We start from the raw sequence: 25146 nt of genomic DNA on the forward strand, positions 1-25146 counted from the left end.
ACCTACTTCCAAAAAATCAGCCATTGAACTCTATGGAGCACATTTCTACTCTGACACACATGAGGTTACCAGGAATTAGAATCAACTCGACAGTAACTAATAACACATATGGATATGAAGTGTGAGCAAGAAATGTTTGCTGTCTTCAACCACTATAATTTCAGGGTTGTCTGTTACACAGCATAACCTAGCCTATCATGAATACTACACCATTATAAGGAAATGACTTTCCCAGAGGTCATAAATACTTTCTTCTAGCCACGCCTCTTGAAGGGTTTTCAGTCATCTTTCTTGAATCCAGCATGGTGTTTAGCACTGTTGGTCCCTCTTCTACCTTTCCTTAATTTTGCACCAACATTCTTTCCTAATCTCTCCATTGGCTCTTTTTGTCTCCTCTTCCTCCCACTCCCTAATTGCAGGCATGCCTCAGGCTAAACTCTAGCCATTTCCTCATCTCTGGTTTGGAGACTTTATCGATTGTCTTGAAGTCCCTGGGTGGTGCAAATGGTTAAGGGTGGGCTACTACTAAAGGAAAGGTAGGCAGTTCAAACCCACCCAGAAGCACCTTGGAAGTAAGGCCTGGTGATCTGCTTCCAAAAGGTCACTGCCTTAAAAACTCTATGAAGAAGTTCTACTCTGCACACTTGAGGTCGCCACGAGTCAGAATCAACTAAACTGCAACAAATGACAACAATCTATTGTCTTGGCTTTAAATATTTAAACAAAAGTCTAGTTGTATATTTTCTCTATTCATTTATACTTCTCCAAAACTCAACATGCCCCCCAAAAGACTCATCTCATCTCCAAATTGCTACCCTCAGTAACCTCCCAGTCTTGCTAGTTCTTCTGGTTCTCCAAGCTTGAAACTTGGTAAGTCCTCCTTCTCCTCTGTCCTTTTTCTTCTCTGTGCTTCCTGCCCACTCAACCAAGAAGTTCTATTGCTTCTTTCTGTGAACTGCTCCCAGAATATATCCCTTCCTACTCACCGCCACCATACTAGAACCCTTGACAGTTTAGGCTCATTATTACAAACTTAGCTTCTCTCCAAATCCTCTTATAGAACTGCAAGTCATTTCCCAGATTTGTCTCCTCAAACATCAGTATTTTGTACCAATTTCTTGGACAATAATCCATCTCCATTACTAATCAAATGAAGCTCGTGTTTCTTTGCCTGGCATTCTAGGTCTTCTGTCTTTATCTATTTAACTTGACTTCAAACTTTGCACTTTACTCTTTAGTCTTTTTCTCTCCCTTTCCCTGAATTACCAACTCACTACTAACAGTTGTTGTTGTTAGCTGCCGTTGAGTTGGTTCTGACTCATAGCGACCCTATGTACAACAGAACAAAACACTGCCCAGTCCTGCTCCATCTTCACAGTTGTTGCTGTGTTTGAGCTCACTGTTGCAGCCACTGTGTCAATCCATCTCTTTGAGGGTCTTCTTCTTTTTCACTGACACTTACCAAGTATGATGTCCTTCTCCAGGGACTGGTCCCTCCTGATAACATGTCCAAAGTATGGGAGACGAAGTCGCCATCCTTACTTCCAAGGAGCACTCTGGCTATACTTCTTCCAGGACAGACTTGTTCATTCTTCTGGCAGTCCATGGTATATTCAATATTCTTTGCCAACATCGTAATCCAAATGCATCAATTCTTTGGTCTTCCTTATTCATTACCCAGCTTTCGCATGCGTATGAGACAATTGAAAATATCATGACTTGGATCAGGTGCACCTCAGTCCTCAAAGTGACATCTTTGCTTTTTGACACTTTAAAGAGCTCTTTTGCAGCAGATTTGCCCAACACAATATGTCGTTTAATCTCTTGACTGCTGCTTCCATGGGTTGATTGCAGATCCAAGTAAAACAAAATTCTTGACAACTTCAATATTTTCTCCATTTATCATGATGTTGCTTATTAGTCCAGTGAGGATTTTTGCTTTCTTTATGTTGAAGTGTAATCCATACTGAAGGCTGTAGTAGTCTTCAGTAAGTGCTTCAAGTACCTCTTACTGTTATTCCAGCATTCTTGTCCCTCCTTCATCTGTTAATAGCAACATCGCTTTGGGATCCCCATTTTATGTGGTTCTGGTAGTGTATCAATCAGAGGCCACAGGGAGTGGACATATGACTATGGTGACCTTATGTTCTAGTTTTCCCAGAAGAGTCCCAATTTATGCTGTTGTCCCAGCAAAATTATTAACAGCACCCCATTTTCACTCTTAAAAGTGTCCCAGTTAAGATCAGGTGTAGTCACCCTAAACATGACCCAAGAAAGACTGATCAGAGTCTATTATGGGTTGAACTGCGTTCCTCCAAAAGATACATTAACACCCTAACCCCTATACCCATGAATGTGAACTTGTTGGGGGAAATAGGGTTTTTCTTTATAGATGTTATCAGTTAAATTAATGAGGTCCTATAAGAGGTAAATCCTAATCCCATCTGAGTGGTGTCTTATAAAAGAGGAAAAGAGACACAGAAAGGGAGAATGGCCCTGTGACTACAGAGGCAGACACAGCTGCAAGCCAAGGAATGCCAATGATTGCCAGGAACCACCAAAAACTGGGAGAGAGGCATGGAACAGATTCTCCCTCAGAGCCTTCAGAAGGAATCAACACAGCTGATGCCCTGATTTGGACTTCTAGCCTCAAGAACTGTGAGGCAATATATTTCTGCTCTTTCAAGTCACTCACCCCTTGGTCTGGGAGCATCTCAGCACAGGAACCTCAGGTTCAAAGTATGCTCTCTGCTCCTGGTACTGCTTTCTTGGTGGTATAAGGTCCCCATGTGTCTCTGCTTGCTTCTCTCTTTCATATCCCAGAAGAGATTGGCTTAAGACACTATCCAATCATGCACACCTCATCAGTATAACTGCCGTGAATTCATTTTATTAGATTATAGTGATTGAATTTACAACACATAAGGAAATCACATCACAGTACAAAATGGTACACAATTATACAATACTGGGAATCATGACCCAGCCAAGTTGACAGATATTGTTGGGGGACACAATTCAATCCATGACAGAAGTCATAAATGATTGTTAAACACCTAATCATGCTACATTTTCAGTATTTATCTCAAAATGTTATCCTTTCTTAAAATTTTGTTACATTTTCTTGAGGAGCTTACACCTACCTCCTAAAAACTTCTTTCTCTACTATAGAGTCCTAACCTGGATACAGACCCAGATCCTGATTTGCCTCTGCTTCACCAGCCAGCTGTGTGGTTTTTGGAAAATCTCTTCACTTCTTGGACCTCCATTTTCTTATCAATAAAATGCAAAGTTTAGCCAAGGTGTCCTCTTAGGGTATTCCTTCTTAATTTTCCTTCATTGACATAAAGCAGGTGTTCAAAAATGCTTATTACTTATGTAAAGTAATTGATACTACTAAATTATGCACGTGAAAAACGTTGAATTGCTGAATGTTGTGTTATATATATATCTTTATAGCAATTAAAGAAAATCTTTTGAAGGAATGAATATTAGCTTGTTTTTTACATGCATGTTTGTCCAGAATTATGAGGGTCTCTCTGACATAAATACAATGAAAGGACTGGCTGAGAAAACGGGAAAAGGGGCCTCCCTGCTGGAAATATCCCAATATGTGGTGTCATGAAGTTCAAGTCTGAGAATCATTAACAAGATGCATCTAAAGCTTTGTGAAGAGTGATGACCAAACCTTGATACTGAGATTGTTTCAAAGTTTTCAACTCTTACAGACATCAACAGAACTAGGAGGAGTTGAAGAGATATGTGCTCTGTACCCTGCTACTCATACACAAATGTGGCAAGAAAGCACAACAGACCACAGATCAACTGTGGGAGGCATACAGTGTTGGCAATCCTTAGGTAACTTAAGAATCTCTTGGGCTCTCACCAATTATAGAAGAGCTTTGACTATCAAATTTCCCAGTACTTTGAAAATTTCTACTTTCTCTGATCACCTATTATGATTTGCTACATAGAAAAAAATGCCTGGATGAATATACATGTTAACAGTGGCTACTCCTGAGTAGTGGGATTACTCGGGAGAGACTTCCATTTTTACTTTACATTCTTTGAAATTCTCTGTATTACTTTTGTTACAAAAAAGAATTTTAATGTGCTATATTAACCACCAAATTGAAGATAGTCTTGTCACTCAAACATTTCAGGCCATGGATGTGATTATCAGACTAGGAAAAAAAATTATTCTTTTTTTTCCTAAATTAGATTTTACAAATATAGCTAAAGTTTAAAGGACATCAGGAATAAAAATTTTTTCATTCACTTCTCTCCTTTCACAAGCATTTGATTTACTTTATTGTATCCAGAGATTTTTGTATGCCTGATTTTTTTTCAATGGATAGACTATATTCTTGGACATAGTAGATGATCAATATCTACTGATCAATGATCAATGTTGAATGAATGCATTAAAAAAAAAAAGTCACTCACTTTGTGATACTTTGTTATGGCAGCCCCAGGACACTGAAATGAAGTCTGTTCCTGAGATGAGAGCACAGATGCTAGGGAAAGACACCCCAGATGTCAGGAGACTACAGCCTGGTTTTACTGGCAGCAATCCTTAACGCCACACAGAGAGGCCAGCATTCAGAGATGAAGCTCTCGAGGACCTTGTTGAAGCTTCCAGATCTAGGCACATTTAAAGTCCAGGAGCCAATAAATTCCTCTTTGGGCAAGATCTATTTTGAGTTGGGTTCTTGTCACTTGCAATCAAGAGTTCTGGCCCACACACTACCTTTGCTTCATTAATCCCTACTCAACCTATTCAAATTCCACCCTGCCTTCATGGCCAGCTGAAGCTTCTCTCCACTATGAAACTTTCCTAGACACTCCAGTCCAGCTTTTTCAGGCTTACTCTGGGAAGTTTTTATTCTATGAATTGCAATAATGATTACTGTCTCTGCCCTACAACCTCATAAATACGTTTACATTATTGTCCAGTTGGTTCAGGATATGGGTCTTTTTTCTCCAAGAACAAGAAGATTATAACCTCCTGGGAAGAGACAGGAACCCAGTTTAATCTTTTCTTACATTTTCCTGAGGTCTAACGGGCTCAGCAGGCACCCAATAAGTATTTGTTGAGGCTATGTATTATAAATGTAAAGGTAATATTGACTATGTGTCCAAGCAGAAGAAAGGACGTTCTCTGGGAAATGGGCAGTGGGAAGTTACCTGTGGAACTAGACTGGACAACAAGGGTGGGACAGGAAAAACACGTTTGTATCATCTTTCTTTTGTTTGTTGTACTGTAGTGGCTTGCATCTTGCTGTGAAGCTGGAAGCTACACAACCAGTATTTCAAATACCAGCAGAGCCACCCATGGTGGATAGGTTTCAGCAGATCTTCTAGACTAAGACAGACTAGGAAGAAAGGCCTGGTAATTTGCTTCTAAAAATCAGACAATGAAAACCTTATGGATCACACAATAGAACACTGTCTGATGTAGTGCTGGAAGATGAGCCCCCTAGGTTGTAAGACACTCAAAATACACAGCGGTGGCAACAATGGACTCAAGTGTACCAACAATCATGAAGATGACACAGGACAGGGCAACATTTTGTTCATGGGGTCACCGTGAGTTGGAGCCAACTCGATGGCAACTGGTGGTGGTGGTGGTGGAATGAATTCACAATCAGAGGCCACAGTGGAAACCACAGCCTCAGTGGTAAATGTTACGTTGACCAAAGGCCAGAGAGACCTGCAGAGGCCAGTGAGGACCTGGAAATCTGCCCCTGGGTGCCATGATGTCATCTAAGCTTATACAGAGGACACCCAAAGAGAAGGGGAGGAGCAGTTGTGGGAAGAAACCTGGAAATGACTGAGCTTTGGGGTGATAGTAGTTGATTGATCTGATTTTATCTTTTTACATTCTGTTATCTAACATTCTGTGTTGCCTTTTGGAAATTTAAATTCTTACAGCATTAAGGGAATGGGTATTTGTATTATCAAGTGGCCTGTGAGAAATGAAAGTTCTATACTAGGGTTGTTAATAGGAAGGATAATAGTAACACACAGATGGTTTTTTTAAAGATTTTATTGTGGTAAAATATATATAGCATAAAATTTGCCATTTTAACCATTTTTAAGTGTACAATTCAGTGGCATTAATTAGACTCACAATATTCTGCAACCATCACCACTATCCACTTCCAAAACTTTACATCATCCCAAACAGAAATTCTGCACCATTAAGTAATAACTCCCCATTCCCTTCCACCTCCATATATTTTTGACCCATGAATAAATATAAAAATCTTAGAGGCTAGTATTTGCATTTATCTATCCTTAGTGAATACTTTTCTTTAAAATCTTCCTGGAAGAAAATTAAAGACTTTGGCACTGGGTTCATATAATACTGATCAGAAGAAGAGGGAAGAGAGAGGAGTCACATAGAGACAGTGTGTCTCCCATTACCCAAGGATGTGGAGTGCCAAGGGAGTGGGCACAAAGGTAGCAGCTGGAGATGACAGCTAGAGTGGTTGGGAGATTGGTTACATTAAGCAAATTAAAAAATTGATTGAGAAAATAAGTAATTATATTGAGGATGATAAAAGTCAGGTTTCTCACTGTAAGAGAAGATAATTTACAAACATGGAAAGGGAGAAGGCTAGAAAAAACCCAGAGGTGTTGAGTTGGAATTGAAGGTATGGCTCTGGATCTGTTTATATATACACATATATATGCAAATATAGACACAGTTATACATGTGTGTATGTGTGTACACATTTGTTGTTGTTGTTAGCTGCCATCGAGTCAGCTCTGACTCATGGCAACCCCAAGAATAACAGAATAAAATGGTGCCCAGTCCTATGCCATCTTCATGATTATCCGTATGTTTGAGTCCACTGTTTTGGTTATTGTGGTTAACCCATCGCATTGAGGGTTTCCCTCGTTTTTGTTGGCCCTCTACTTTACCAAACACAATGTACTTTTCTAGCCATTGGTCTTTCCTGATGATGTGTCCAAAGTAAGTGAGCCAAAGTCTCACCATTCTTGCTTCTAGGAAACACTCTGGTAGTATTTCTTCTAAGACTGATTTGTTTGTTCTTCCGGCAGTCCACAGTATATTCGATATTCTTTGCTACACCACAGTTCTAATGCATCAATTCTTCTTTTGTCTTCCTTTTTCATTGTCCAGCATGCATGAGATGATTGAAAATACATTTTTGATTTTCAAAACTTTAAAGAGGTCTTTTGCTGCAGATTTGATTCCTTGACTGCTGCTTCCATGGATGTTGATTGTTGATTTCAGAAAAATGAAATAATTGACTTCTATTTCTTCTTCATTTATCACGATGTTGTTTATTGGTCCAGTTGTAAGAATTTTCATTTTCTTCATGTTCAGGTGTAATCCATACTGAAGGATGTAGTCTTTGACCTTCATCAGTAAGTGTTTCAAGTCATCCTCATTTTTGGCAAGCAAGGTTGTATCATCTGCATATCTCAGGTTGTTAATGAGTCTTTCTCCAATCCTGACACTGTGTTCTTCTTCATGTAGTCCAGCTTCTCAGATTATTTGTTCAGCATACAGACTGAATAAGTAAGGTGAAAGGATAAACCCTGCTGTACACCTTTTCCAATTCTAAACCACACAGTATGCCCTTGTTCTGTTTGAACGACCGTGTCTTGGACCATGCAGAGGCTCCACATGAGTGCAATTAAGTGCTCTGGAATTCCCATTCTTTGCAATGTTATAAATTTGTTATGATCCATACAGGGGATCCACATTGACTATGTGGATGTGTATGGATATACATACATACATTTCCTAGCCTGTGTCCATTGAGAGGTCCTAGAAGCAATGACACGCTAGTAGCAATAAGCACACTGAGTGCCCAAATCTTGGTTTCTAAATACCATCCTCTGCTAAAAAGAACCAGGACTCTTTAGAGAAATAGTTGATTCCGAGTATAGGGCAAGGAGAGTATAAAACAAGCCTGGGACAACTTGTGCCAAAGGAAAAATGAAAAGAATGATGAGGAGATATCAAAAGGATTCAGGAGTCAGCTTGCAGGAGCTCTCACTGACCAAATCTGGGTCAACTTGAACATCAAAATAAATAATAGAAACAGAATACTACCCATGAATAAAATAGAAATCCATGGGACTTTACTGATAAAAATGAATGAATGAATAAAAAATAAATGGAGAAGGGAAATCTCTCCCTCACAGTAGAGTGCCAACTAATAAATGCAGAAGAAATGTTGGAAGTAAAAAAACAAAAAATTACTACTTGGCAACAACCATAGTGAGTCAGGCAGAAAAAGTCACTGATGGAGATTAAGGTTGGCAGAAATTTGACAAAAAACAAGATAATCGTGTAACCTCGGAATGTCTCCCTACAAAATACTAATCAGTTGACAAACAGAAAAATAGTAGCTTTATTACAGTAGAGAAACCTAGCAGACAGCAACACAGCCAGGAACCAAGATTAACATCACCAGTGATGAGATGGCTGAAATCCTGTGCCTCCCAATGCCATACGCCAGGAAGAACCCAGCATGATTTTTGTGGTCTGCCTGTCAGGAGACCACCACCTGAGCCTGGCTTTGAGGAAATACTGGAGGGAACCTGGACTGAGGGTCATATTATAGAACGGAAGGCCTGTGCCTTTCAATAAAGGCCAGCAAGGACAGAAAAGACCAAGGGGGCTACTCCAGCATGGAGGAGACTGAATTAGTGCTGCTATAACAGAAATACCAAAGTGGATGGCTTTAACAAGGAGAAATTCATTTTCTCACAGTCTAGTAGGCTAAAAGTCCAAATTCAGGGCATCAGCTCCAGGGGAAGGCTTTCTCTCCCTGTCGGCCTTCTCATCAATCTTCCCCCAGACTAGGAGCTTCTCCACGCAGGGACCCCGTGTCCAAAGAACGCGTTCTGCTCCCGGCACTGCTTTCTTGGTGGTATAAGGGCCCCACTTTCTGCTTGCTTCCCTTTCCTTTTATCTCTTATAAGATAAAAAGTGGTGCAGGCCACAGCCCAGGGAAATTCCCTTTACACTGGATCAGGGATGTGACCTTAGTATGGGTGCTACATTCTCACCCTAATCCTCTTTAACATAAAATTACAATCACAAAATGGAGGACAACCACACAATACTGGGAACCATGGCCCAGCCAAATTGATATGTATTTTTTGGAGGACATAATCCAATCCATGACCGGGTCATATTATAGAATGGAAGGCTTGTGCCTTTTAATAAAGGCTGCCAAGGATAGGGAAGACCAAGGGGCTACTCCAGCATGGAGGAGACTGAATGTGTGATCCTCTATGGGATTTTTGTTGTTGTGGTTGTGTGCCATTGATTCTGACTCATAGTGACTCTATGTAACAGAGTAGAACTGCCCTATAGAGCTTTCTTGGCTGTAATCTTTATGGAAACAGATTTCTAGGTCTTTCTTCCGCAAAGCTGCTGGGTGGGTTCGAACCACCAGCCTTTAGGTTAGCAGCCCAGTGCTAAACTCCTGGGCCACCAGGGCTCTGGGCCCTAAAGGAAAAAAGAGACAATGTTGAGGCAGTTGAGGAAATCTAAATGGGGGCTATAGATTGTACCTTAGAATTGTCTCAGTGTTGATTTTCTGACTTCCATGGCTGGACAGTGGCTATGTAGCACAGCGACTGTTTTTGGGAAATACATGCTGGCGTGTTTAGGGGTGATGGGGCATCATGTCTACAGCTTGCTCTCAAATGGTTCAGAAAAAGATTAATGACAATGGGTGTATACACGTATGTTTTTATAGAAAAGGAAGAGTGCGACGGAGCAAATAATGTGAAACGTTAATAACTGGGGAATATAAGTGACAGGAATATAGAAATTTTCTGTACTATTCTTACAATTTTTAACCAAGTTTAAAATTACTGCAGAATGAACTATTTTTAAAAATAGATGTTTTCTTTCATACTCCAGGATAACACCAGACCCCCTCCAAGCACTGCCTGATGCTTAGAAGGGGAGGAGGGTCCTCAGGGCAGGGAAGACCTCTAGGTCCAGCTAGTCCGGCCTTCCCACCTCAGGACCCTGGTCTCTACCATTGTGGCCACCTGCGTTTCTCTGCACTAGCGGGATAAAACCTATAAACCCTGTGTCTCCTTTGGGTCCCCTTGTGTACTCACTCCCCAGGACTCCTTTCCAAATGCCACAGACCCCTCATACCCTGTCATAGTTCCCCAGGTGGTCCTTGTCATGTCCCGGGGAGTGTGACATCTGCCAGGCGTCCTCTCCAATGACCCGCTTTCCAGCTGCGCTGCGGTGCTGAGCTCCCGCCACGAGGGACGTGAATGAATGAAGGTGTGGAGAAGGCTGCAGCCCCATCTCTGCGAGGCGTCGTAGCTTACTATTGCAGCTCCAGGGCGCCCACTTGGCTGAGGATCGACGGGCTAACTCAGGGTGCTCCCGTCTGCTGTGCGGGGGCCCCAAGCTCCCCCGACAGCGGCCAGCGTCGCCCCTTTGCCCACACAGACTCAGCTTTCCCAGGCAACGCGGCCGGCCGAGGTGCGCCTGCGATGCGCCGTCTCACTGTGATTCAGCAGCACCTCGCGGGCATTATCAGAGCGCCAGCTCGGAGAAACTGCCAGACTTTTCGAGGAGGTGGGCGGAGCGTCGGGGAGAGGGCGGGGCCACAGGGCAGCTGCGGGGCGGGATTGGCCGGCTGGACAGCGCGTCATCGGGGCGCGCCGGGAATGAGCGGGCTGCGGCGGCGCTCTGACGGGGCCGCTGGGGGATAAATGGTGGGGTGCTGGTTGCTTCGAGATGCTGTGCTTCCCTGTGGGCTCAGCCCGGCTTCGGCCTTTGCACAAGTCCTGTCCCTGTCGTCCTTTTTGCCTTGTTCCCAAGGGCTGGCATCGACGAAGGAAGCCCGCTTTTCCGTCTCCGCCTTCCGCTAGCCTTCCCAGCTGCCCGTGTCTCCGACGACAGCCAGGTACGGGGTCGGCCTGGGGTCGGGGAAGAGCCGAGGGGCATGTGAAGGCGTGTTAAAGCATGATGCAGATGTTAATCGCGGTTGTAAACCTAGTTAGCCTAAAGACATCCGTACTTCCTCTTTTTTTCGGCTCCCGGCTTCGTACATATAGGGCATTTATGTCATGGCAAAATAATCCTATAGGTCGGGTGTTTTCAGACTACTGCTGTGGTGTCAAGAACAAAATCATTTCGGGGTTGACATTAGATTCCGGTCAATCCCTTGAACAGAAATTTGAGGGACGCCTACTCTGTCATGCTCTGCGCTGTGCCTTTCTGGTGCAGCGATGGGCAACACCGACATGGTCGCTAGACGGCACGGAGCTCATAGTGAAGTAAGCTAGTTGGAAACTGTGAGTAGGTGCACGAAAGGAATGACGGGATCTTTTGAGAGTAGAGAGTGTGTAACCTACATGGGAGGTGGTGAGGGGTTAGGAAAGCCTTTTTGAGGAAGGAACACGTAAACGGGGAACTGAAGAGAGAAGTAGATGTTAGCTGGGGGGAAGAGTATGCTAGGCGGCAGGTTCCCAGCAGAGTGGAGAGAGCTGATGGGAAGATTCGAGAAAGTCCCTTGGACTTGAATTCTGGGAGGGAGAAGAGGCTTGAGAGGTTTGGTGGGCACCACGTTATGGAGGCACCTTGTGAATCCAGTAACTTCACCAGTTGTCTACCTGTTTTTCATGGTGAGTTAACAATTTGCTGCTCTCCCTAATCAACTCCAGGTTGATGTCATTAAGGAATAGAGGCAAAGTAAAACTTAATGCTTGAGGGAGTTAGAGCAGCAAGGGATGGAGTTAAATCTCCTATGGATAGTGTTGTCAGTTAATGTGATCTAGCACCTAGTAACAGAGGCACGTTTGTATATGTCAACAAGTGTATTTAATAGATGAAATTGTGCCTTAAAATTCCCCGAGGTTGTAATTTCATTGGCAGCTGTGTAAATAGAATATGAGAGGCCCCAGCCAATATGAGTTGAAGTAATGATTTAATGAAGACCTGAAATTGGGGTGAGTTTCGTAAACTAGGAATTAAAAGGATGGAAAAACAATGTGTTTCATAATAGTGTTGATTCTGAATGGCCGAGAACCTGGTACATCTGCTAAAATTCATGTTTTTCTTTTTGCTGAAAAACAGCAGAATTGGTGGTGCTTTAGTCTTTTCTTGGGTGTAGGATGCCTTAGCCATGGAAGCCCTTGGGAGCATGTTTGTTTACTTGCATTAGCTGTAAATTATAAATCCCAATCGCTAAAATCCGGGTAGTCATTGCTTTCCTTCTAACCACTCTCATTCTTGTAGGTGACATTGAAATCTGCCAGCTGTTTTTTGAACACCTCTCTCAAAATGGAGTTCCCTGATTTGGGGAAGCATTGTTCAGAAAAAACTTGCAAGCAGCTAGGTAAGCTATTTTAAGAGATTATCAATAGTAAATGAGTATTTTGTTGGCTATTTTGTGGAGGAAAACTGGATATTTCACTAATTAGCTGATAATTCTCTGTCTTGGCCTTTCTTGCTTTTAGTATTGGGCACCTGGCGTGAGGTCCAGGCTCTGTTCAGCATTGTATTTAGCATCCCCCTAATGCCAGGTACTAGGCCAGCTGCCAAGGCTAAATGGATACAAGTGTGCTTTTTAAATAGGTGTGATGCTATATGAGGTGCGATGTCTCTTGAAAAGATAGCTTTATAGATTCTTACATGTTGTTTGGCATTGTGAAATTCATGACCCCAAAGTTTTTTCCCTGCTCACTTGTGATTCCTTGAGGATGTATCAAGTTAATAGTTATGAAGCATTTAATATATGGAACTACCTTCTTAGTATGATCTGCAATCCTTTTGTTCTAGTCTTTAAAACAATTTTCTCTATTTTTTTGTTTAGATTTTCTGCCAGTAACGTGTGATGCATGTAAACAAGATTTCTGTAAAGATCATTTTACATTTGCTGCACATGAGTGTCCCTTTGCGTTCAAGAAGGTAACTCTTCATACTCTGTTCAGAAGATTCTGACCTTCACTCCTGAAAGCTGTGCTATCCAACAGTGTAGCTGTGTGTGGCTATTTAATTACGTGAAATTAAAAATTAATTTCTCAGTTGCACTGGTGACATTTCAGGTGTTGAGTGGTGTAAAAATGGCATGGGGGCAGTGTCTGACCTCCTCCAACCCTGCAAGGGGGAAGGAGAACTGGATCAAGTCTCCCAAGGCTGACTCCCATGAGGTGGAGGCCAGACAAGCCTCCTCTCTCCACCATCTTTGCTATTTCTGACACCAGCTGTCCTTCTCACAGCACTCTCTACGTTTCTCCTGGGTTCGATAATTCATTGCATTGGCCACACAGGACTCACACACCATACTCACAATTATGGGGTTTATTAGAGAAGTAACAGTTACAGTTCAGGCTCAAGAACATTCAGGATACAGTTCTTCCATCAGGATAGCCTCTCCCTAGCTATGCTCACAGGCTTCTGCCCGAAGGCACTTAACTTTCTGTGCACTGGGAAGCCCACTGCCCCATCTCCTGTTGCTGGTCTCTCCTTTGGTGGTGGTAGGCTGCTCCCCTCTGCTCTGGAATTGGCTCTCTTTTAAGGCAGAACTGAGCAATCCCCTTGGTAGGCCATAATTACCTTATCACACAGTCACCTGGGTGGGAGTTACAAGACCATGGCTAGAAAGGCCACACAAATGTAACCAATCATACCACAGGTAGCCAGTGACTACCCTACTGGGCAGCCTGGGCCTAGAACATTCCATCCTCACAGAAGGTTATTTTGGCCAGCATGACTTGACAGCAGTAGAGATTTTGTTTTGTGCTGTTTTACTCGGGGACTCGTGGAGTCAAATTGTTGATGTAACCTAATTTTCAAAGCTTACTTCTTTACATGTTAAAATTCTTGATTTCTTTGATTCATTACTCCACGGAAAAGCACAGCTATCTCTCCATGTGACTCAGGAAATGGCTTAATCCTTGACGTAAAGTCTGACCAGGAAGTTGTTAGGATGCTTACTCATCCTGGTAACTCTGCAGCCCTGACTCATGTGTAGATGATTCAGGTAGAATGCACTAGAAACTGGAAAACAACTCTAAGAAAACTAACTTCATAAGTGCAAAAGTCAAAGACTTTGTTCCTGACTTTCAAGTGGCCCTGGCCTGTCGTTTGTGTCTCTGATGGCTGTCAGATGACTTCAGTATCAGCCCTCGGCGCCTTTACCATGGTTGCTAGAAAAGTGGGTGACTTAGCGTTACTGTGCTTTGATCGGTGTTGGCCAGCATGCTATACTTCAGCTTTTTCTAGTCTGGAACATGTTGGGCATGTGGTACACATTACCTAGTTTGCCCAGGGACTGACCAGGCCACACCACCCATGTCCCCAGATGCGGAGAATCTGGCTAGAGGTGATTTAGGAACACAGAAACTGATTCTTAGTTAGCAAACTAGCTGATTGAGAGAGTGCCACCTGGTGGCTCTTCCGCCCCAGGCAACAGCTCCCACAGCTCAGTGACTGTCTTCCACCCTGATGGCAATGGCGGCTGCCCCTCATCTTCCTCAACATTTCCCAGCCCCTGCCCTGGGCGTGGAGCCCTGGTGGCGAAGTGGTTAAGCATTCAGCTGCTAACCAGAAGGCTGGCAGTTTGAATCCACCAGCTGCTCCTTGGAAACCATATGGGGCAGTTCTATTCAGTCCTATAGAGTGACTATGAGTTGGAATCGACTCGACAGCAACAGGTTTTTTACGGCCCTGGGTGTCTCGTAGGTTGGCCCTCAAAGCCCTGGGTCCTGGGCTTGCCCTCGGCCTAGGTGTGGCCAGTGCAGTGACCTCCCTCCCTGAGGGCCCACCAGTGAGTTCCCTCCTGGTGTCAGCCACACAGGAAGCTGCACAGGACCAGAGAGGCTGCTGGCAATTGAAGGGGGCTGGATGGCCTCTGTGGCAGGTGTTTTCCTCTGTTGTCTCCCCTTTGTGGTATTTGGACAGGTTCCCCTCTTGTCAGGATGGTGCCAGAGGACAGCCCTGTTTTCCTGAGACTGGCCCTGTCTGTCTTTACCAGCCCCCCCGCCCCTTGCTGCCTTTTTACTGACCATTTTGGGGTTGCTTCTGTGGTTGGTTGATAGTCTGTTCATTTAAATTCCACTTAGATTTAACCTGAGGCGACTTTGTATTCAAGCTCTCAGGGTCCCCTGCTGTCAACCCGTTGCACTAACAACACTGGTTCTCTTGAGTGGTCAGAGCGGCAGTGTTTGTGCTGTCTGTACATGCACTGCACCATCTTCCCTTTTCTTGGAGAAATGTTTTGGTGGTCTGACTCTGGAATGTCACCTTATGTTCCACACGTATAGGATATTCAGGTCCCGGTGTGCCCACTCTGTAACAGCCCTGTCCCAGTGAAGAAGGGGGAGCTTCCTGATGTGGTGGTTGGAGAGCACATGGACCAGGACTGCAAGTCCAACCCTGGGAGGAGTCATGAGAAGGTGAGTGGAAAGTCTGAAAATTCTGCAAAGTGTTGTTTCCTTAGCGGGGAAAAGGGATCAATGATCTGTGAAAATTGGTCCTCATAGTTCATGTACAAAGTAAAAACCCAGTGATGTGTGGATGTTCCTCTGTGTTGTGAGGTATATAAAAACAGTCTTAAACGTCAGGGGTCCTAGATGAGGGTCTCCTTGATTTGGAGGAATTTGCCCATTTTCTCCCAAGATGAAGAGTTAGACCCAGTTTTCTAGAATTGTCATTATGCGTTTGTTTTCTCAGCTCCTCTTAGGATAATGCAAAAGGGTGTGAAATTGGAATGTTCAGTCTCTTGCTTTGGGAACTTTCATTTTTTATTCAAGTTGCACATCTGATAGTTTGGAGTCAACTACGTGAGGGAAAACGATCCCTGTGCCCTGCAGGCAACCAACGCCTAACAGTTTTGTTTGTTTATTTGTATCTGCTTTTTTTCTAAATGTGTGTATGTTACATCTGTCTTGTCTACCCTTCAGTTTTAGGCACTACCTGGTGACCACAGTGTAAGTCAAAGCCTTAGCTCTTGCCCCTATTCCAGCATCATGCCCGCAGACTCCCCCTCTTTCCTGCCCCCTCCTTCTTCAGCACCGTCCTTCTGCCCACTGCCCCCACTGCTGTGCCTCCCTGGGCCCGGGAGCTTCTTCCTGACCCTCTCTGGAGCACACACCTACAGCCTTCACTGTGCGCTGTACTTCCTCCTGCTGTGGTCCCCCTTCCCTGGGTCTCTGATTCTCCCAGCCCCAGAGCCTCCCTACAGCTCACACTCTGGTTTCTCCTACCCACCAAGCATCACTGCTTGTCCTCATGCTGGTCAGTTTCTAAAACCTTGTTGCTGTTTTCCTTTTATTCTTCACCCTTGTAGATTCATGCCTTTTAGAAACTCGTTTTCTGTCATTTTTGTAGGGTTTCAGGAGGGGACAGAGCCAATCTATGGGGTCAGTTCTCCACCCTGCACTAGATGTCCAAGGAAACTGAACCTCTGACCAATATTGGACGTTGCCGTCTGTAGGTTGCATGTGGCGGTTGGTTCTGTCCCCGGACTACAGGTCTCTAGGCCTCTCTGGCTGCTCTGCAGCTGGCCTTCCCCAGGGTCTCCCTCTTGGTCTCAGGCTCTTTCTAAGGGAGCTGCTTCCCCCTCCACCAGCCCTCCAGAACATGCATGTGGGCATTCTTGCCTTTTTAAAGGGCTTTTCCTGTAGGGAATTAGCTTAAATCACCGTTTCCAGCCATGGACCTGGTTTGTAGTTATCAAGTACCTTAATCAAGGCCTGTAAATGCCTCTGTTTTTTAAGCTCAAATAGGAGGGAGTGAAATCTGTGTTCCTTAGCCTATCACACAAAACCCTTTACGAGAAAACTTGCTCCAAGCTCCCTTTCTAACCCTGTTTTCTCCACACGAGTTTGCTGTACACCCTTCCCTTTGCCCTCCAGGCTCTCGAGAAGGCCTTTTACAACTCCTCTGTCTTCATACAAGACTGCAGCTCTACCCACCCCTTCTCGCCCATGCTTTCCTTCCCCAGCAAGGTCCTCCTTATCCTTGGCACAAGTTACCGCTGAGGTCCTTCCCACCCCCGTCCCACCCCACCAGCATAGGTGCTCCCTCCTTTGTGCTCCAGGCCCCCTGTGCAGATGCCATCAGTGCTCTGCTGTGCCCCTCATGTCTCCACACTGCCTTCAGGGATACTGGTTTCTGCTGGGCAGTCACTTGCAGCAGCCAGCACCTGCCTGTCTTTGCCTGAGGGCCCTCCTGCTGCTGGGACATCCCCCTTCCTTACATTCTTAGCTTCACAGCCAGAACTACCTGGGCATTACCTCCCCCCATGACTGATGAGCGCAGGGGATACAGACAGATGTTCTCACTCTGTTGTTCTCTGTGGGACGTGGTAGCACACCCTCATCTACCCCAGTTCCCCCCACTCCCTCCCAGGTCCCTCGAAGCTCCTTCCTCCCCCTTGTCTTGTGTTTTGTTTTGTTTTTCCCCCTGGGAGCCCTTCCAGTCATATGAATCCCTTTTTGAGGATCTGCTTCTGGGGCCCCAACTGAATATACCGCCTTTATATTGATCACTTGTTAAAAATTTTTTTTTTATGTCTTTTTAGCTAGTATTCATCTTACCTGACACTAAAACGTTTAAGTGATTCCTTGGCATCTTCACTCTGTGTAGATAAGAGTGATTTTTAGTTTAAATAAAATGATCTTGTTAAGTAAGTGCTTGTAATGCTTGTTTTCTTAGATTTTTACATACCGGTGCTCAAAAGAAGGATGCAAGAGAAAAGAGATGCTGCAGGTGGTCTGCGACGAGTGTCACAGTAACTTCTGCATCCGACACAGACACCCTCTGGACCACGGCTGCAAGCAAAGAGGCTGCCCCCACCAGCAGAGCCGGGTAAGAACATATTGCCAGCTGCTGGAGGGCTGATTTAAGACACAGGAAAATAATTTAAACTCCAAGGCGGGGAGTGAAACAGCTTTGAGCACTGTCCTATACTAAGTTACAGACTTTAAATATTTGTTGTAGAGGTTTGGATGAACGTAATCTTAACTTAGATAACATTTGATTTGAGTCTCTCAGATAACCGTTTAATTTTCATCTGTGCCTAATTAATGAAAGAGCCAGGTGTGGTTAAATAGGAAATGGCACATTCACCTAAAGCACAATAAAAAAAAAAAAAAGAAAGAAAAGGCCTGCAAGCTGGGTCCTGGGCAGCTGAAGCTGACATATCTCGTGGGGTTGGGGAGCCCAGAGAAGGGCACAGAATTTATCTAACTTTCCCCCGTGGTTAGATTTTTAGGATGCCTCCTATTTTTGCACCCCCTTGTGATCTTTACTCACGTCCAGCATTGTTCTGGAGGCAAGGTCTTCCAGAGCCTGCCGGTTTCTTAAGCTGTTGATAACACACATCGCCAATGGCTCTTTGAAATATTCCTTCTAGGAATGTCTTCAAGTGCCATTCCCCAAATCCTGGCCACCTCTGGGGGTGTTTTTATTTTTTTCTTTCATATCTGTTCTTTTGATAGATGAAGGATGATACCTTGCTGCTTTAATCAGCACTTCTTTGATTACTAGTAAATTGAACATTTTTTCATGTTTGTTAACAACAAAAAAGGAGATGGGTTCAGGGTGGCTTTGTTGGATTGCCTGGTCTGGGCTGAAAACAAATTGAGGGTTCGAGTAAAGCTGGAAAGATTAATAAAGTTGGATTTTGGTGTTATTAACCAAGAGTGCCTTTGTTAAGTTAATGGCAACATCTACCTCACACTTGCTATTGGATAAAAAATGGAAGCTTAAGCCTCCTTTTAATTGTGTTTTGTTGTTCCTTGTATTGTTCCTACCTGAGCCAGGCTGGGCACCAGCGGCCCTAACTATAAATCAGTGTCTGGGTTTCTTGGTGAGTGAGTGCAGGGTAGGACAGTATTGATCTGGCCCTTCCATAGGTGTTCAGCTGCGGGAGTTCCTGAGTCCAAGCCCTCGGGAGCACTGACCACACTGTCTCCCAGCTGGCTGGCGCAGCGACTCAGGTATTGAGGTGGCTACGCAGGGTAGCAGTTCTCTGCTCCAGTAGTGAGTGTTGACAAGTCTTCATAGTGCAATGCATGGCTGACCTTGCATGCCCTGGTGTTGCATAACTTACGCATGAGGAAGTTATGATCTGGAACCCCAAATTATAGATGTATTTCATTCGAGCACAAGGTGTAATCAGGCAGTAACATTTTATAGCTGCTTTCTGAAAGATCTTATTTGACTTTAAGAGCTAAATCTAAAAAGCCAACAACGCTTTTGTTCTCTTCCAGGTGGAAAGTAAGGCGATGACACCAACGACTGCCCCTCAGCCGGCACATTAACTTAGTGTATGCTACTGTAACTCCGTAGGTAACGTTTATACTCGAGTACTTTCATAGTGCTCCTGGTAAACAGTCAGAAACTTTATTAAAACTATTTAATAAAATGTTCTGTCAAAAGAGTTTGTATAAACAATCAGAAGAGCATTAAGTGATATTCCAAGGTGGGCTAACCTGATGATAAAACAACCTCTTTCCCCCCTGCCCAAAATAATAAAATACAATAAAGCAGCTGAAAGAACGAAGCATCTGCCAGATGGGAGGATGGTTCTGTTGTGGGCCAAGTTGGTCAGGTACCCTGCCTGGTTGCAGCTCTGTCTTCAGCATGTGGTTCCATAGTGGTTGTGGCCATCCGAGCCCAGGGAAGGGACAGGGAGTGTCGTGCCTCCTTGTTAAGGTCTGGAAGTGGCCCACCATTCTTCCACTCACTTCCACTGGAGGCAACATAGTCATGTGACAAGGGAGGCTGAGGATTTGCACAAGTTCCCGGGTAATGCTGATGCTGCAGGTCTAGGGACTACACTTGGATATATCACTTCTGAATCTGTGCAGTCCAGTATGGTGGCCACTGGCTACATGTACTATACAGCACATGAAATGTACCTAGCGCAACTAGGAACTGCATTTTAAATTTTACGTAAGTAATCAGAATTTAAAAGCAATATGCGGTTCAGTTATTAGAAAAGTTAGAACTAAGTGTGATTCTGTTTTTCAACTGTAAATGTTATGAGATGTAAATAACAGATCAAGAGTTTCTAATGAAAATTTCACATCCAAATTGAAGAGTTTACAACACACTGGACTTCGAAGACTTACTGCAATAGAAAAGAATTTAAATATCATTTAAGAATAATATTTACACGTTGAAATGATAATATTTTAGATACGGTATAAATATTAAAAGTAATTTCACTTTTTTTGTTTTTGTTTACTGTGGCTACTAGGAAGTTTAAAATTAAGTAAAATTCCACTATATTTCTGTCAAAAAAGACAGTGCTGTTCTAGATCATCCAAAGCCAAAGGACAAACAACATTAAATATCCATATTTTATCAGAAAGGAGAACTAACAATTTACTAGTCTATTTTTTTTTTTTTTTTTTTGGTCTTCAGATTTGATTGGAATATTTAAGTGTAATACTTAAGAGCTTTCTCAAAAGCTCAAGTTACTTAGAATTTTTCTTTAAAAGTACTATGTTAATAGTAAGAGATCCAAATAGCTCACAAGCGGGTGAGTTTGAAAAGTAAAAGTTCCCTGTTCTTTAGTCTTACTCCCCAGAACTCTAGAACGGAGTCACTATTTACAGTGTCTTTTGCATCCAGAATTTTCTGTTTGCTTACAAGTACATATCTTTAAAAATATAAACATCCTGCTCCACCTACTGTGTTACCTGATTTTTTTCGTCTTACTCTGTTACAAACCTCTTTCCATGCTAACTCACCCTTAGACAGCTGCATGGTATCCCAGCATACTGGCTATACCCTAACTTTTCTGCCAGTCTGCTGTTGATGTGCACTGCATTGAAGGGAATGTATATATTTTAAGTTTTGATAGAAGGTGCCAAGCTTGTCCAAAAAGTCATCCCAATTTACTGTCCGTTAATTTCATGACACCTTCACTGTCTTAGTTATCTAGTGCTGCTATAACAGAAATACCACAAGTGGATGGCTTTAACAAAGAAATTTATTTCTTCACAATAAAGTAGGTTAAAAGTCCAAATTCAGGGCATCAGCTCCAGGGGAAGGCTTTCTCTCTCTCTAGGCCTTCTCATAGGTCTTCTCCCGGACTAGGACCTTTGCCGCGCAGGGACCCCAGGTCCAAAGGACGCGCTCTGCTCCTGGCACTGCTTTCTTGGTGGTATGAGGGCCCCCAACTCTGCTCGCTTCCCTTTCCTTTTATCTCTGTAAGATAAAAGGTGATGCAGGCCACACTCTAGGGAAACTCCCTTTACATAGAATCAGGGATGTGATCTTAGTAATCGTGTTAAACAATCCCACCCTAATCCTCTTTAACATAAAATTACAATCACAAAATGGAGGACAACCACACAATACTGGGAATCATGGCCTAATCAAGTTGACACATTTTTTTGGGGGGACATAATTCAATCCATGACATTCCACCCTTTGGCCCCGCAAAAATCACATCCTTGCAACATGCAAAACGTTCACCCCATCGTATCATAGCAAAAGTCTTAACTCCAAGTCCAAAATCCAAAAATTCCTCTTCATCTGTGAAATCTAGACTACAAGTTACCTGCTTCCAAAGGTACAGTGGCATAAGCTGGACATTTCCATTACAAATGGGAGAAACTGGAGGAAAAGAAGGGATAACAGGCACCAAGCAAGTCAGCAGAACACATTACATTAGCCCTCAAGGCTTCAAAAATAATCTGGTCTTTGAGACAATTTACACAATGGCCCTGCCCTCCAGACTCTAGGTATTGGCCACACACTCCAGATTCTGAATGGAGGCACCTCAGCTCTGGTCTTCAGCTCCGCCTTCCAGGCCCACTGAACAGCAACTCTGCTCCCTCGGCTTTAGGTGTACCATTCTCCTAGTCCATCTGAGTGGCGACTCCACCCTTAGAAACAACAGAGGCCATGGCTCCACCCTTTGAAACCCCAGAGGTCCTGGCCATACCTTTTGAGAGTGAGGCAGCTCAGCTTCTTTGTGTTCCTTGTCTCTTCAGCTTCTGCTTCCTAGTTTCTCGACGTCTTGGCTCCTTGGCCTCATGCCTGCAGCTACCCTGCTGGGGCCAGTGTTCCAAAGCTCTGTAGCTCCACTGACAAGTGCCTGGAGGCACCCCACTCCACCAGGAAGCCTCCTGAGCACAGGCACTCAGCTCTCTTGCTCCGTAGGATGGCAAGCCTAGCTCCACTGATAAGTGCCCAGAGGCACCCCACTCTGCCAGGAAGCCCCCTGCGCACAGGCACTCAGGTCTCTGGTTCTGTGGGTCGGCTCCAGCATTGTCTGGCACTGGTCTTTTGATTCTGCCACTGCAGGTTCTCTGCTGCTGCCAGTCCTCTGCCACTGCCACTGCTCTATCCATTCACAGTTTCAAAACCGCTTCCACATTTTAGGTATCTTTTAGAGCAGCACCCCACTCTCGGTACCAAATTCTGTCTTAGTCATCTAGTGCTGCTGTAACAGATATACCAAAAGTGGATGGCTTTAACAAAGAGATTTATTTATTCACAATAAAGTAGGCTAAAAGTCCAAATTCAGGGCATCAGCTCTGGGTGACGGCCTTCTCTCTCTGTTGGCATTCTCATCAATCTTCCCTGGACTAGGAGCTTTGCTGTGCAGGGACCCTAGGTCCAAAGGACATGCTCTGCTCCCGGCACTGCTTTCTTGGTGGTATGAGGTCCCCCTATTCTGCTTGCTGCCCTTTCCATTATCCCTTGTAAGATAAAAGGTGATGCAGGCCACACCTTGGGAAACTCCCTTTACATAGGATCAGGGATATGACCTTAGTAAGGGTGTTACAATCCCACCTTAATCCTCTTTAACATAAAATTACAATCATAAAAGGGAGGACCACCACACAATACTGGGAATCATGGCCTAATCAAGTTGACACTTTTTTTGGAGGGGACATAATTCAATCTATGACACTCACCAACTTAGCGTAACTTTTGTACTCTGGCCAGGTTGGAAGGGGTTCACATTCCTGAGCTACTGGAGTGCTTCAGTGGAAGTGTTTGAGAAGCACTAGATGGTAGAAAGGGCTTTGGAGTTGGAAAGCTTGGAATTAGGTCAGGCCTTGGCCATTTCGTGAGTCTTGAGCAAACTAATGTATTGGCTGTAGTTTCTTTATAAAGAGTGGCTGCAGGGAGTGAGCCTGGAAGGCACTTTATTTAATGGATGCCATAAACTAAAAGACCAAACCAGATGCTGTGGAGTTGACTCTTGACTCATGGCACCCCCGTGTGTGTCAGAGTAAACTGTGCTTCATGGGGTTTTCAATGGCTGGTTTTCAGAAGTAGATCACCAGGCCTTTCTTCCAAGTCCATCTTAGTTGGGAGTAAACAAATAACGAGGGCCACATGAAGTGGCACCTGTTCCTGCCTCAGTTGCTTCCCTCCTGTTGCTGAATTAGAACCAACTGGCTGTTGTGGGCAGGGCCCAAAGCCAGGCTGGAACTCGTGATGCCCCGTGTCCCGTCAGTGGCCTGGAAAAATGAGCTGCTTTTGCTGTTTGGTGCGCGGGATGCAGTATCAGATGCTGTCACAAGATGTCACCAGAAGGCCTCTGTCGAATATTAACTCCTCGTGAGAAGTTAGGTGCATTACCACAGGAAGAACGGATATCACCAACCCTTCAGCCCTAACTCAGTTTTTGTTAAGTTAGTAATGTTAATAGCGAGTGGGGATATATTTTCAAATGTATTTTTAATTAACCTTCCCAATTCATTTTTGCAAAGAGCCTAAGACCAAACTCGAGAGATAGGTTCTGAAATGAGTTCCCAAAACAGATCAGCTGGTGAAATGTTTGTGGTTTTCCAAGCTTTAAACTGGAGTTAGGATCTCTGACACTCATTCAGTACTGCAAATGCCGTTGAGATAGCGTTGTGTTTTGGGGAACACGCTATGAGGGAAACTAGCCTGTCTTTTGTATTTGGTCGGGTATGAACTTTTCCCCAGATAAACGGTTACTTGCTTTATTTTGCTCAAATGATATAAAAACTTGTAATCACAGTTTTTTATACAAGTTGAATAGATACTGTAGGAAGAGCAAAAAGGAGAGGGTTTAGTGTGTGGTATTAGAAGTTGCTTAAAGGTGTTGTTTGTTTCTTTTATTTGAGCATGTTATCCTTTGTCTTCTCTCTCCCTTTCATTTGAGGGAAGCTCTACTAAAAACCACATTTGTAAAAGGCTGCACACACTCCTGAGCTGTATTATGAGATCTTTACCTTAAAATGCATTAAAAGCTAGAGTTGTGTTGCAGTAAATGCTACAAAAAATATCTTTTAAAAAACCAAAGTGGCTGTTTAATTTTATATAATTTCAAACTGAAACTAAAGTGACTGTTGTAGGCAACTCTGCTTTGACTGATTCTTAGGGGGGAACAGTCCAGTAAGAAGAGAGTATTAATGCGGCAGTGTTTCTCTTTTCAAGGAGCCCTGGTGGCACATTGGTAAGCGTCCGGCTGATAACCAAAAGGTTGGCAGTTCGAACCCACCACTGCTCCACGGCAGAAAGATGTGGCAGTCTGCTTCTGTAAAGATTACAGTTTAGGAAATTCTATGGGGCAGTTCTCCTCTGTCCTTTAGGGTTGCTATGAGTCGGGACTGACTCCACAGCAGTGAGTTTGGTTTCTCTTTTCTGCTTTTATACAAACATTCCCTGGAGGCCAGGAGTAATTAGAAAGGTTACTGTTTCTATAGCAATGCACAGAGAGCTTACAGAGTTCCAGGGAAGACTAAACCATCTCCATTGGTGCAGACTGTGAGCTGTGGAATCACTGGTGCACATGATCACTGGCGTGTCCTTGGTGAGGGTTTGTTTCATCACGCTCCCAGCTCTGGCCAGTCCTTCTCCTGCTGCCTCTGCCTGTCCACCATAAGACAGCGTGGCAGGCATGCTTTGACTGTTTGGTCTACCGAAGTCAAAGTCCATCTTCCCTCTACTCCACCCTTGTTACACACCTCATTCTAATGGGGTGAGGGTGAGTCTTGGAAGCTTTGTCTAAAGCACTGGCTCCCCACTCCCTCTGTGATTCCATCTGTTACCATAGGTTTAAATCCCCTGCATGCTAATGACTCCCAAACTCTATTTCTAGCCTAGACCTCTCCCACTGAAGTCTAGGGTTGCATATCCACCGTATGCATGTCACTATACCGGGT

General features: G+C 44.0%; 1 protein-coding gene across 3 annotated transcripts; it reads left to right on the forward strand.

Annotated features, from left to right (window-relative positions):
- The first annotated feature begins 10718 nt into the window (after positions 1 to 10718).
- Positions 10719 to 21143, forward strand: ZFAND2A (zinc finger AN1-type containing 2A). Of its 3 annotated transcripts, none has more exons than XM_023740246.1 (6): positions 10719 to 10934; positions 12269 to 12368; positions 12846 to 12940; positions 15298 to 15429; positions 17693 to 17845; positions 19252 to 21142. In XM_023740246.1, the coding sequence occupies exons 2-6, from the start codon at positions 12314 to 12316 to the stop codon at positions 19300 to 19302; spliced, it is 486 nt and encodes a 161-aa protein (XP_023596014.1). In that variant the 5' UTR covers positions 10719 to 10934; positions 12269 to 12313; the 3' UTR covers positions 19303 to 21142. The 3 variants fall into 3 exon arrangements, with proteins under 3 accessions (XP_023596014.1, XP_023596013.1, XP_023596015.1); XM_023740245.1 differs by lacking the exon at positions 10719 to 10934 and adding an exon at positions 10988 to 11655; XM_023740247.1 differs by lacking the exon at positions 10719 to 10934 and adding an exon at positions 11669 to 11979 and having other exon boundaries at positions 19252 to 21143.
- The last annotated feature ends 4003 nt before the right edge of the window (positions 21144 to 25146 follow it).

Source organism: Trichechus manatus, unplaced genomic scaffold (genome assembly GCF_000243295.1).
Source record: "Trichechus manatus latirostris isolate Lorelei unplaced genomic scaffold, TriManLat1.0 scaffold00151, whole genome shotgun sequence".
Lineage (NCBI taxonomy): Eukaryota > Metazoa > Chordata > Mammalia > Sirenia > Trichechidae > Trichechus > Trichechus manatus.

Excerpts from the sequence above, each read along its gene's own strand:
- ZFAND2A (XM_023740245.1), top strand. Across the intron at positions 12,369-12,845 it reads AAAAACTTGCAAGCAGCTAG|ATTTTCTGCCAGTAACGTGT; the intron begins GTAAGCTATTTT and ends TTTTTTGTTTAG. Across the intron at positions 15,430-17,692 it reads CTGGGAGGAGTCATGAGAAG|ATTTTTACATACCGGTGCTC; the intron begins GTGAGTGGAAAG and ends TTGTTTTCTTAG.